Source organism: Podarcis pityusensis, assembly GCF_964106645.2.
Source record: "Podarcis pityusensis genome assembly, chromosome: 9".
In the NCBI taxonomy this organism is placed as follows: Eukaryota; Metazoa; Chordata; class Lepidosauria; order Squamata; family Lacertidae; genus Podarcis; species Podarcis pityusensis.
Genome location: NC_138034.1, coordinates 51,649,079 through 51,663,291, shown reverse-complemented (window position 1 = coordinate 51,663,291; position 14,213 = coordinate 51,649,079). Strand labels below are relative to the sequence as shown.

At 41.0% G+C, this 14,213-nt stretch overlaps 1 protein-coding gene across 30 annotated transcripts in view; it reads left to right on the top strand.

Moving 5' to 3' along the window:
- The window catches only part of ANK2 (ankyrin 2), a gene marked incomplete at its 3' end in the record, with an annotated part of 313,486 nt that extends 302,924 nt beyond the window's left edge, over positions 1-10,562 (top strand). For 27 of the 30 annotated variants that reach the window (XM_081020238.1, XM_081020247.1, XM_081020257.1 and 24 more), the window contains 6 exons: positions 67-159; positions 673-756; positions 1,909-2,073; positions 3,558-3,737; positions 5,677-5,768; positions 8,287-10,562. In XM_081020238.1, coding sequence (XP_080876364.1) covers positions 67-159; positions 673-756; positions 1,909-2,073; positions 3,558-3,737; positions 5,677-5,768; positions 8,287-8,470 — 798 coding nt within the window. The remainder of the gene's footprint in view (positions 1-66; positions 160-672; positions 757-1,908; positions 2,074-3,557; positions 3,738-5,676; positions 5,769-8,286) is intronic. The other 3 variants (XM_081020251.1, XM_081020249.1, XM_081020256.1) reach the window with 2 other exon arrangements.
- Positions 10,563-14,213: the final 3,651 nt, after the last annotated feature.

Sequence of the window (14,213 nt, the reverse complement as noted above, 5' to 3'; positions counted from 1 at the left end):
TGCTGTTCATTCACACCATGCTACTATATCTGTATGATAAGAGCCATGCTTCCATGCTTCCACTAGGAGCTAGCAGAGGAATTAGGTGAGCTGGAGGCCAGCTCAGATGAGGAAGAGATGGTAACTACCAGGGTCGTTCGCCGCCGGGTGATTATTCAGGTACAGGAGTGTTGAACTACTGCACGTGCCAGTGGCAATTATGTCCTGGTTACACCTCTAGGACCCACCCTTTCCCAAAGTCCTGTTCCTGAAGCAACCCCTTGGCTGGTATTGCACTGATGAATTTGGCATGTTCCTGAATAATGCATGTCTACTGAGTAACATAGATAACTTTTTCTACTTTGATTTGGGAAAGCTTGGAAGAGAAAAGAGAAACCCAATAGGGTTGTTACCCAATGTGCATTTTGAGGAAGAATGTCCCATGTCCCACTAAGAGTTTCTGCTTCAACACTACTTCCTATTAGGTCAAAGGATTTCTGTTTGCCTATTGGTTCAAGGTTTCTTTGCATGTTTTTAAATATTGGTTTGCAGAATCTTTAATGGAGTTTTAACAACTATGCTTCAGTGCTTCCCGATTCATTCATTCCCCCTTGCTTTAATCAACTAACCTCTTTTGTACAATTTATTTAAAGCAACCACTTTAATTTATGAATTTTGTTCTTTGACCAACAGTCTGATGATATGCCCGAAATGCCACCAGAAGCTGTAACAGAGGAGCAGTACACAGATGAACATGGCCATATTGTGGTGAAGAAGGTACAATTTAACATTAAGATGTTGACTTAATGGGAAATGCAGGAAGAGCAGGGGGTTTTCTTTGTAAATTAAAGCTACGCTTGGGTCCTTTTGTGTGCTATGGAGTTAAATTAAAAGCCTACAATGAGACTCCTTCAGTGTCTGTTAATGATTGGGTTTTTTCTGGTCTGTGTCAGTTTCACATATATTCCATCCTGTTTCTGCATTAGCATTATTTTTTGCACACTTCTTCACAAAATGCATTTTTTGATGCACAGACTGGACTAAATCCTCAGAACTCCCCAGTGTCTACTCCAATGGGAATTGGACACTTTAGTGACATTCCTGGCCCAAACTGCAGACTAACATGTTGATATGTGCTCATTTCACATGGCACATCAAGGACAAGCTGGCACAAACTGGGGCAGCAGTGGCTGTGACAACTACTGCAATAAAATTTCTATGCGGTCACAAAGTAAGCCACAGTTGTCAATCTCACCTAAGTTACTTCTATGATGCCCTGCAGAGCACCTTTGAGGCCTAGTTAGTAACCCAGGAACACATTCAACAGCATGAGTTTTCCTCTATATCAGGGCTTTGTTGGTGGAAAACAATACATCAGAATCAGCGTGAAGGTTGGTAATAAAAGTATCCAAGGCTGCAATCCATGCACACTTAGCTTGGATAACACCCACTGAGCACAGTGGGACATTTGTGAGTAACCATTCTAGGATTGCACTGTATGGCCAGTTTGCATGGTACTGCACAGACATGTGTGAAACATGCTCATCAGTTTTGCAAGTGTGATCTGGGAGATTCTGCTAGGTTCTTGATAACAAATACTTTCTGCAAGGCTTACTCTTTAAAAATAGTTTCTAAAGATACTCTTCCAAAGGAAAAAATCCATGGTCTGACTGGGAGGCCTAGCCACTATTTAAAGAGGTGAGCTTATTAAGGTTCATTGGAATTAAGGTACTTAGGCGAACTGATTTTGAACATCTAGCCTTTCATTTACTTCGTATTACCTGCTAATAGAATGGATACAGTGATGCCTCCAGCCCCTTTGGGAAGGGTTATTCTGTTTGCAGATGAATAGAAGATGCTGCACTTACAAAATTGTACATTATGACTGCTATTGTTTTAAAACTCTTAATAATGATGTCATTCCATTAGGTCACTAGAAAAATCATCAGGCGATTCACTTTACCAGATGGCACAGAAAAGGAAGAAGTTGTGATGCAAGGAGAACCTCAGGAGCCTGTTAAGGTGGAAGAGGGAGATGGATATTCCAAAGTCATAAAGCGAGTTGTGCTGAAGAGTGACAGTGAGCAATCAGAGGTTAGTTAGATTGACTGAATGAGAAATGAATTAGGAAAATTAACAGTAGTATTACCTCAAGAGAGTTTCGTCTGGCCATTGTGTTTAAGTTGCAACCTCCCTTCACTTGGTTGCAAGTCTGCACACTTCTAAGGGCCTTTTCATACATGTCCTGGGTTTTAAGGTTGCACATGTAGAGGGGCAAGTTGTGATCTGTAGATTGTGAAAAGTAAGTAGATTAATCCAGGGCATACCCATTTCAAAATCTGCACATGTTTTCTAAATCACTTTGCTGCTGGGAATATGACTGGAATATCGACAGGAAGGTTATCACTTGCATTGGGAGAACATTGAACATTTCACCTGGGAGGGAACCTTGAAAATGTCCATTCAGTCTAAGAGTTGCACTGAGGGTGGAGGGTGAGGGAGGAGGTAGAGTGAGTAGTATCCTACTGAGTAGAGAGATGTTTTCTCCAACATCAGACAGTAAAACTAATCCTCTATCTATTCTCATACATGTCTGCCTTATTAGAAATCCCTGTTTCTAACTAGCAAGTATCATGACCCCAAACCCAATTGATCACAGGACTTTGAAGAAGATATAGAACTCGACAAGAGTCCTTGATGTCAGAACAACCAGATCATCAAGAAGATTGGGCTTCCTTTTGTATCTTAAACCTTTTCAGACCCAGGGCCTACTTTTCACCCAGACCTGCATTAGGGAACCCATTCCTTAATCTTTTATCACATATTTGCATGATAGTAGTGCTCCTCTTGCAACCAACCTTGAAACTGGCTGCGGTCCACTACTGGGTCATGACCGACCAGCTGAAGACCAGTGATAAAGGCCTTTTCAGCTTAAATAAAGCCTCTTGGCTGAAATAACATTCCCCATAGCTCAGTAGGAACTGCCCAGGCCCTTGACTACTTTGACTTGGTCTTGGCCCAAGCCCCAGCTGAATAGGATAGCATATGGGCGCTCTGCTAATGGGATCTTCAGCTGACTGGCCTTCTCCTAAATTCAAGGTACTCACATTAGCCGGGGCCCAAAGCCATTTCTGCAACATGCAGAGAACTGCTTACTCGGCAACCGTCAGATTCAGAGGGGGGAGTACAAATAGAGCATTTGTCACAGAGCATTTACATCTTGTGATATGCATAGTGAAACTGCAGGAATTGAGGTTTTCATTTGGAAGGAGTTTGCCATATGATTTGTGAAGTCTACATCAAGCTAAGACCATCTGAATTCCTATAGTAAACTGTTTACACATCCTGGAAGAAATTTTGTGAGGAAATTTAGGATTCATTGATTTCTTGCAAAATTTTGCAACCAGGACGAGTTGAGCATATCTTTAAATTTAATTTAATATCGTTCACTTAGAACGATAAGCCAAAACTCAGTATCATTCATTTCAGATGTTAACTAAGCAATCCTTGTTTTGAGCTCTCCTTAGTAGTGTGTGCTCACAATCACACAACTTATCCGTAAAACCTTTCTTCACCAGGTGACCTTTTCTGAGCCAAGTGTACTGAGTGCCTCAGAATTTCAGTCTGAACCAGTGGAAGGCCGCAAGGTCAGCAAAGTTGTGAAGACTACGGTTGTACATGGGGAGCGAATGGAGAAGCACCATGGAGATGCTAGCTTAGCAACTGATCTTCCCTCAGCCAAAGATGACTTTGAAGAGGTAAAATATTGCCTTTTCAACATGTCTTTGGAAGTGTCAGTCTGGAATACCACTGCAAAATCATATGGGAAGAAGAATATACATATACTGGGGTAGTTTACTGCAGTGAAGTACATTTGAAGCCTTGTTTCTAAGTAAAGTTTACCTGTCCTTTCTAATATGTTCAGAGCAACTCAAAATAAAAAGTCCAAATTAGAAAATACACAAAACCACTAAAATAATATCTATCTGTAAATGTCCTGTATGACACATGATGAGACCCAGTTAATGTTCTAGGAACATCTGATGGTGCCATATTCTTAAAGCTAAGCGGATGTACAGCTGATTAGTGACTCAGTAGGATACCACTGGGAGGAAGACCCTGAGGTCTTCTGCAGGAAAATCAGGATTGAAATAAAAAAAAAGCAACACATTTTATTTTAACCCAATTGCATCACCATATCTCAGTTTAACTATCCAGAACACCTTTCCATGACGTCACTACTTTATCTGCACTGCTTTCCAACTATTGCAGCAGCAGACCCCTCCCATCTCACTGGAGACCCTCCGCCCACAAAATACTCATTAACTGAACTCAGGAAACAATCCAGGAGGTTTCTCACCAGAAGTACACTCTCAGTATCTCCAGCTCAGTAATTTCCAATACTCTCATTAGATGGTCCTTTCACACTTAAAATTTACATTTTTCCTTCTGTCAAAATGGTGGCATAGAAAGATATTCACATTCCTTTTATCACTGCAGTACTTCTTCACACTGTCACACAAGCACGTATTCATTGTGACCTACAAGAATGGGTTCACCTCAGTCTGGTGAGACACTGAAAATTAATTACATTAGCAGTGTAATTAATTACCATCAAGTACTCAAGCCTCCCATTCAACCCATAAATTGCCTATAAACTGATTCAAAGAAGAATGCTCTGGAAACCAACAAGCTATGGGGGTGATCCTGCTGTTGAAAATCACACAAGACATTCAGTAGATGCCAAAGTTTACTTTATCACGCATTCTGCCATACACAATCTAGATCTGATTTAGGGCAAAATCATCTTTACTGCTTGGCAGAATTACACAAAATGTCCAAAGTAGCTCTGATACCCTGGGGTATTGGCCATTTTAATTGGTTATCATGGTCCACTGTCCATATGTTGACTAAGGGTTTTTATGTTGTTTTATGGATGTTCTACGTTCACAGATTAGATATCTGAGATTAGATTAATTATGCAGTGTATAAAATTTAAAATAAATAAATATAGGCAAGGGATGTAGAGCCTCCGTCCCAGAAGACCACAACTCCCATCGTCCCTAGCCCATCAGCCATGTTGGCTATGGCTGATAAGAGCTCTAGTCCAGCAACGTCTGGAGGGCCACAGGTCCCCATCCCTAATAGACATTTTATGTCTTGATTATATGGGTTTCCTGGGAAGACATTTCAGAACTGCCAAATGTATCTTGATTCTCATAAGTGCAAAGGCAGGATCTGGCTTCACTAATCTAGGACTAGTCCTGGGGTGAGAGAGAGCTGGAAATTTATAACACCTGGAGGGGGGGGGAGTGCAAAAATCCAGTTTTTGGAAATGTATTCTGGAGCAGGACTGTGAAGTTCATCTATCGCTACTGGAAATAATGCATTTTTCTAGCAGTGGCAGAGAGATGTAGATTCAGTTGTGACTCCTCAAAATTCACAGTAAGTACAGAAGACTCCTATATGTTTTAGACAGTCAAAATGCAATGAATTTGAATCCATGGGCACTCAATGACAAGATATTTTACATTAGCAAAAGCTGAAGTGGGTGGTATGTTGCTTGTTTGCTTGTTTTTGGCTAACTTTCTTTTTCTCATTGGCTCTGGACTTCCTCCAGCATTTCATCAGGTTGGAATATTTAAGCTGTGCTTTAAAGTCCTTTGTTGTATGGTTCTGTTTCTTGTTTCACTTTAGGCCCTGAACTATGCAGGTAACAAAATGAAAATTGAAGTCCCTCCTTTAGTAGAGAAAGAGGTCATGAAAGATGATGGCTCAGTTATTAAAAGGTTTGGGTTGGCATGGCAGTGAACTTCTTAATGACAAAAGATTAACAAACTAACAGAAATTGTGTGGGAAGTGAAATAATGTCAGCTTTGAATCTCATCACCTTAAGCTTTTCTTGAAAATACTAAGTGATAGGCACTAAGGCCACTTCTGGACTGTCACTATTTTGCAGGTATGATTCAGTCACATACCTGCACATTTAGGCTGAAAATACCCCTCACATTTTGGTTCGGAGTCACTAAGTCAATTTTACATGCTTTGATCTCCAGAAAGATGTTCACTGGAACTCTATGCTTGACCTTTTTCTCTGTAACAAACACAACTGAAGCATCACTAAAAATAGGTTCAGAATAGGAAATTTGTTTTCTCAAGCTTCCACTTTGCCATTCAGACAGACATGGGTGGAGCCATCGTGTTTCCCACCTATGACTTTACCATGACAATAGTCAAGACTGACAAGGTATATACTATGTGGCATCTTGGCTACTTTTAAGACTATACATAATGATGACTATGTATGTAGAAAAGATGGAAGGATGAAATGGGGACCAAGGAATGGTTTGGTTGCATAAATAAAGAAACCCTTTAATAAAGCAATAAGGGAGTGGGAGGTATGTTAGTTGGTTAAGGAGATGCCGCATTCAAAGAAAATCCATCATGGTCCATTCATTTCTTTGTCTGCCATGAGGAAGAAGATGTGTAGATGCCCTTACTAGACTAAGGCGGCTCCCCAGGAAATAACAAGCAAACAGACTCCCCATGCAAGATTAAAGTAACAAACGACAGAAACTGTTTTGGTTCATGTACTTTAGAAAGTCTTAGAAGACAGGGGTTATGTCATTTCTCATAGCTCCCTTCTAAAAAAATAAAATAAAAAAAATAGAAATGTTTACCACCCACATTCACTAGACAAGCCCCATTTAACAATCTGTTCTCTTTGATGTCACTGTGATATCACTGTGATATTTACCATGATGATGGCTGGAAACAGTCATATACCATGAACTACCTTTTCAAAGGTCAAAACTGTCTCCAGAACAAGTTGGTACAGATCAGTTCCTGAACCAGTCCCCACCCCCGCCACAGTTGTCACTTGCCATGCGACAAATATATGCCAACAATTCATATTGCTGGATAAAGGCATTTATTTCCTTGAAACACCAATGTGACACGGGATTGCTGCCTTGTTCACAAAGTGGAGGAAAGCATGCGTTCTACCCTTAAACAGGCTAGCAATCACAGTTTTTTGTTTTCTGCAAAATGATGGCATTTCCAGTTTTTTGAAAATAGTATATTTAACTCCCACCTTTCCTCCATCATGAATCTCAAAGTTACATATATATGGTTTTCCCCAGTGGCTTCCCATCCAGGCACTGAGTCAAGGCAGACTGGCTTATGTCAGCAAGGTGGCTGCATCATGTGCCCTTACTCCATGTCTAGGGACAGTTGACAGTTCTAACTACCATATTTTTCACCCTATAGGACGCACTTTTTCCCCTCCAAAAATGAAGGGGAAATGTGTGTGCGTCCTATGGGGCGAATGCAGGCTTCAGGAAGCTATCCACAAGCCTTGGGAGCCCGGCGGGAGTTCCCGCCAGGCTCCCAAGGCTTGCGGACAGCCGCCTGCAGCCCGAAATCCATGGAGCACAGTGGAGCGCGCCCCGGGCTTCGGGCAGATATCCGCAAGCCTGGGGAGCCCGGCAGGAGTTCCCGCTGGGCTCCCAAGGCTTGCCAATAGCAGCCTGTTCTGGGGGCTGGGGTCGGGGGAAGCTCGGCCTTCCCCCGCCCCAGCCCTGTGCCTGGGGGGGAATAATGTTTTTTTCTTTATTCCCCCCCAAAAAAAACCTAGGTGCGCCCTATGGGCCCTATAATACTAACTACTTTCTAAGTACAAGTATATTATAAATTTTGGAGTTAGCCTAGTCAACAGGACAAAATCCTAGAGTGAATACAAGCTATAAGCTCTTGTCTGTGATAATGGAAGCTGTGTGAGAACAGTATTAAGTGGTTCATGGCTAAGGATAGCATGGGTCTTAATTGGTGAAGGTAAATCAGCACTGAGAGCAGATGCAGTAGAAATATTTAACAAACATGATTTAATTATCATCATGCTAGGTTTAGCACCCTGACAAGGTTTGCATGGTTATTTCAAGCTCTTTTAATGGCTGTGCATGGAAGCATGTGTTTTTAAGGCCCAGTTCCAGAAGGTGGGCATCTTACCATATTAAAAACAAAACAAAAAAAATGAACAATTTTGTTCATTTGAAGTTTAAAATTATATTGTGGTACAAGCTTTCATTGGTGGTATTATTAGCATCAGTATCAATAATAAAATTTCATTATTGTTGTTATATTCTACTTTTCTATTAGAATAGTTAAGGCAGCTCACATCCATATCCTTGCTGCAGTTAATTTCATTGGACGTATTATGTCTCAAAAACATTATTAGAAAAGGGAAATTCCATTTCCTTTTTAGCATATGCTGTGATTGCTCACTCTTTACCCTTCATTTCCCTGCAGGACAACAATGTGTAAAGCCAGTACCCAGAAGAGGACTGTGGTTAAGGACCAGTATGGAAACCGTATTCATGTGGAACTGCTGGAGGACACACCAGAAGCACTACCCCGGGATGACCTTCAGCATGACCTCCAGCAACTACTGAGACATTTCTGCAAAGATGAGTGGAAGAAAGAGGCCAAATGAGATGCTGCTAAAATCTCACCCACAGACCAACACACATATCCATTCAATATCCAGAATTCACTTTCTTCTTTTGCTGTAGATGACATAACATAATCACTAGAGGACACTAACATTTCGACTTTGCATATAGTGTAGGGTTGTTTTTCTTTTCTTTTCTTTTTTCTTTTCAAATATCTGTAAGCTAATTTGTGACCAAAGATAGCATCCTTCATTTGGGATGGTTTGTCTACTAAAAGTCATTGACTTTGTGCTATACTGGAAACTTGTCAAGATTGCCATCTTTGTTGTTCCTTTGCTTCTGCATCCAATCCATACAAACATAGCTTCTTCCACAGGCCTCTTCAAATCACAATGTATGTACATTTTTTAAAAAAAGGGATGCTAACATTAACCTGTAAATAGCTAAAGTGCTTGGACTCACAAGACTGAAAGAAAGAAACACTGCCTTTCGTGACTACTTTTAGGATCGAGAACTACACGGTCTGTTGAAATTGTTGAAGAGCGATTAATTACTCTTCCGTTGAATATACAACATGGATCTACTGAGAAGAAAGCATGTCAGCCTCCCATGTTTATAGGACTTCCAGTTTGTTGATCTCCTTGACTTGAAAGTTTCTGAGAGTCAGGCTGAAACCTCAAACTCCAGCTGTTGCCAGCTGAATGCAGCCACCCCTGCTTTATGACTCCTGGGAAGCCACCTAAAGAATTCCTGAAGAAATAAATACCCAGTTAGGTATAACTTGCTAGCAGCTATATCTGTGGCACATTTGCATACTGTATTCAAATCTTTTAGACTGGAACAAGAGGCAAGGTGCATTACAAACAAACAAAAAAGCTCTAACTCCTGTAATTTCCTGTTTTCATCACTGCTTTAGCAAACCACGCTGTCTTATTGGTGGTTATTCCTGCTGGCCACTGCACTGTAGATAACTTGATAAGGGAAAAGAAACCCTTTCCCACTCTTAAGAAAGGTTACTCTAAATTTATCACATTCTATCAAGACTGTCTCTTAACCTGGTTTATGCATGTGGCATTGGGAAACACAATCTCAACCCTCTTGTAACCATGTCAACAGATTATCTCTCTCAGCACTGAGCGAGCAGAGCTTAACCTTCCATTTGAGATTGTTCTTCAGAGATTTGCTTATGGAGGGATATGAATCCATTGGGCATTTGTTTTTTTGTCGTCGTTTTATTTATATTCCTTAACCAACTTTCAGGAATCATCATGTAAATGTCTGCACTTTGATTTTTCCAAGAAGGGCATATGCGACTCTGGAATTATTCTGTGGTCTGTACCTAATTCTAATAGTGGTCTGGAGCTCTGTTGCATTTTAACATATATATGTAATTATATATATTATATATATACATATAAAATGATATACATTTTGAATCAGTTATTTGATAAAGACAAAGTATATTCAACAAGGATGAGTCAAGTCCTCCAGGGTTGATATTTTTCAAAACCTAGCCAGATTTTCCTTCTTGTAAAAAATAATAATAATAATTGACTCAGTGCTCAGAATACCGAAAATAAATGTTACAAATGGCACCTCTTCATTTAACTAACCATGTGGAGAGAAAGGAAACGTTTTAGGGTGTTTGGCCGCCTGCTAAGAAAGCTACCCAAAGTGCCATTCTAACATTTTTCTTTTTGGTTGGCAAGCACTTGTGACTGCCAAAATGGAAGGAGACCCATTTCAGGACACACAATAGCTCATTTCTCATTGTCAAGAACATCACTGGTTGACCTTCAAGACTGGGGCTCTAAAAGAAACGCATTTCTGTTGTGTACTTTGCGGTGCAGATGATGTTCTGTGTAACAGCATAATGGCTATCCTCCTTTATCGGTTTTGATTTTTTGCTGTGTTATCAGAGAACTTGAATACTGTGAGAAGAAGTGATTTTAAGTTGATGAGTCAGCATCTTGTTCCCATGGTGATAACACTAACTGAATATATCTATGAGGGCATGTATTAGTTAAAAAGATTTTAAAAAAGACAAAACAAAACAACAACACTAACAATACATAGCTGCAACGTGTACAATGGCTGATTTAATTAAATAAAAATGTACAAGTGTTAAATGTAGCACTAATTGTATGCCTTTTTTTGGTACAAGTTTAAAAGGGCTGATTTAGGTTCAAAATGGCAAACTTAGCAACCTCTACATATTACTACTACTACTACTATCATTATTACCTCTGCATAACCAAGAATCAAATTTGGTTATTTAATTTAAAGTATGGGAAACAAAAGACACTATTTATTGTTTTCCGTTCATAAAAGAATGGATCTTGATCTTGTCTTATTGGTAGCAACTTCAGTGCATTACTTACTAGGCATGGTGGTTATATTCCAGAAATGATGTCCTGTGTGTGTTTTGTTTTGTTGTTTGCCAGTTGTTCTGACATAGATAATCCATAGAGTTGGAAGGGACCCTGAGGACCATCTAGTCCAACCCTCTTGCAATGCAGGAATAAGAAAGTGTCCCATACGGGGATCAAACCTGCAACCTTGGCATTATCAGCATCACACTCTAACCAACTGAGCTATCCAGATGGTAACTCTTTTATGAAGATGGTAACATCAACTTGATGGGTAAACTGCAAACATTCCCTCCTATGCATGAATCCCAATAGGCAACCCACAGAATGTGCATGATCCCACAGGCAAATGTTTCCTCTTTTCCATGATTTTGGGGGCTTATACTAAAATACTTTAGAAGCATTGACATTAGAATCACAGTTGAACTGTTCTCCATGAAAAGGTATTATGTGTGGGAAAACTCCCGCATAGTTACAGAAGCATAACCAACTTTTTTTCTTTTTTCTTTTTTTGAGAGGGTCAGGTGCTCTGATGCTTTTGAAAGACAGGGAAGCGGGGCAAATATCAAAAGATCTATCCCAGAATATATGTATGAATGAATGAATTTATTAATACGGTCACAGACCAGCGTCAACACACACAGTATCACAGATCATAAAAAATATATATCAGAAATACAGAGGTCAATATGAGTGTAACAAGGATTTAAATATAAAAAATTAAAATTAATTATTAGCGTGCCCCCTGTAATTAACATTTGGGGGTTTGGTCATTATGCGATACCACTTGCTTCCTGCGATTAATTGCAGACGCACAGAATTTGGCTACATTTAATGTAGTCTTGGGATTCTTGTCCTCTAGCAGTAGTTTTAAACTATGGTGTTCCGATTCTTTCCTGGACTTTTGCAAAACAGGTGTAATAAAAGTCAAACGTATATCCTCATAAAGACGGCAATGTAATAGTACATGTGAAGCAGTTTCAACTTCCAACGAGCCACAGGGGCAGACCCGTGCTGTGTATGGTTTACCCTCAAATCTGCCCCAGAATATATGTAGTGGTTGGCAAGAATACCTGTTTGCAATCACCAGTGGGAGTCAACATGTGCAGGGGCACTTAGATAGAATCCTTGTCCCAAGACACTAGAAAGAGAGAGAGGTCATCGCTCAATGGCATATGCTTTGAATATACTACTCAAGATATTCCATCTCCAGTTAAAAGGTGTGGGAGAGGCCTGAGATTTTGGAGAACCAAATCAGAGGACAAAAAATACTGGACTAGTGTCATCCTTTGTAGAAGGCGGTTTCATATGTTCGTTTGTCATTTTCCTGCAGCCAAACAAACATTTGTGCCACATCTGATTAATGATAATATCATTGTTCTGAGCTATATACCGTATTTTTCGCTCTATAAGACGCACTTTTCCCCTCCTAAAAAGTAAGGGGAGATGTGTGTGCGTCTTATGGAGCGAATGCAGGCGGGAGGCTCTGCTCAGCACTCCCTTTTAGGAGCCGTGTGGAGCATGTGTGCGGCTCTTCGGGGCTTCTCCCTGAGGAGGGAGAAGGGCTCCCTCCCCGAGGAGGGAAAAGCCCCGAAGAGCCGCACACACACTCCGCGCGCTCTTTAAAGGGAGCGCAGCTCTTGGGGGAGCCTTAGCTGTGCGCAGTGTTGCTTTCTTATTTCTTGTTTTCCTCCCCTAAAAACTAGGTGCGTCTTATGGTCCGGTGCGTCTAATAGTCATTAATAACATGGGGAAAGATGTTAATAAAAGCACGGCCAATCCTGTAGATACATATTTTACAAATAGACTGACAAATTGATCTCATGCTACAAGAGATAAGAAGCAATAAAATAGCAAATAAAGTGTGGTGCTCATGTTGGTAATTGAAAGGGAGAGGGGGGGGGAATTAACTTCTCTGTTGCTGGATTAGTTGCAACTCCCCTCAGGCACAAGAGATGAGTCATGGTAGGTGACCCGTTGAAAACATCTGCTTCAGCAGAATGTGAACCATGAAGAATGGAACGAACGGACACCACATCTTCTGCGTAAATCAACTGTGATAAATACTATGTGCAGATTTTTTAGTCATCTCCTCTTTAAAAAGGATGACAAGCCACGCAGGCAAAGGAGCAACTAGCAGAATAGTTTAAGTCTGCTGATTCATCCTTAGATGTTAGGTGATTGACAGGTAGGTGTCCACAAACTGCTGTCAAAATGGTCCACGGGGGGGGGGGTGCAAGTGGTCTGTGAGGGAGGGTGAAGTGGACAGGGCAGCATGTTCCTACACTCAGTATAGGCCAGGAAAAGGAGTGAACCAACCACCTCAAGTGGCATAAACTCCCAAAGCAGAGAAGTGGCACCAATTTCCAGCAAGATCTTGCTGAACTTTCACATGATCTCACAGAGTGCAACAGATTTCATGAGTAGCTCCTAGCCGCATACAGGCATACAGCAACTTTTGCTATCCCACTAACTATGAATTGCTAAGTTAGTTGTCATTTCAAAAATCTATCATCCCCCCCCCCCCAATGGGATTGAAAACAGCCACAACAGCTCTGGGACTGAGATAATTATTCTACTTGTGTCTGTCTGTATATGCATCAGAGGAGCAAGCAAACTTGGGATGCTACAGATCCAAGGCTGCCCTCAGCCCAGCGCATGCCATTTCCTACAGCTGTGGATTAATACCACAGAGCTCTCTGCCACTGCAACAAGGAAACCTCTGGAGGCAGACCCCTTCTCTGCCTAAAAGCATCACTCATCACTCAGCTGTTCTAAGAACTTGAGAGAGAAAATATCCCACATTCCTGCAGATGTCAACTCCTCAAAACCAAAGACATCCTCAATGTTCTTCTATCTCTTATAAATGTTTTAGTCTTTAAAATACAGTGGTGCCCTGCAAGACGAATGCCTCGCAAGACGGAAAACCCGCTAGACGAAAGGGTTTTCCGTTTTTGAGTTGCTTCGCAGGACGAATTTCCCTATGGGCTTGCTTCGCAAGACGAAAATGTCTTGCGAGTCTTGAGATTTTTTTTCCGCTCCCCCCCCTTTATCTAAGCCGCTAAGCCTTTAATAGCCTTTTAGCAGCTAATCCGCTAAGCCGATAAGCCTTTAATAGCCGCTAAACCGCTAATAGCGCTAATCCGTTAAGCCGCTAATAGGGTTGCTTCGCAAGACGAAAAAACCGCTAGACGAAGACACTCGCGGAACGGATTAATTTCGTATTGCGAGGCACCACTGTATTACGTCATTTAATATTTGGTAGAGTACAGCATACAGCTGCATCAGAACTACCCATGACCCTTGTTTATATTGCTCTGTTGGACACAATATGTCGAGAGTTGAGCAATTGTGGACATGGTGAAAAAGCCTCACCCTTTCCAAAATGGTGGAAATGGAGCCTTTTGCCAGTAAC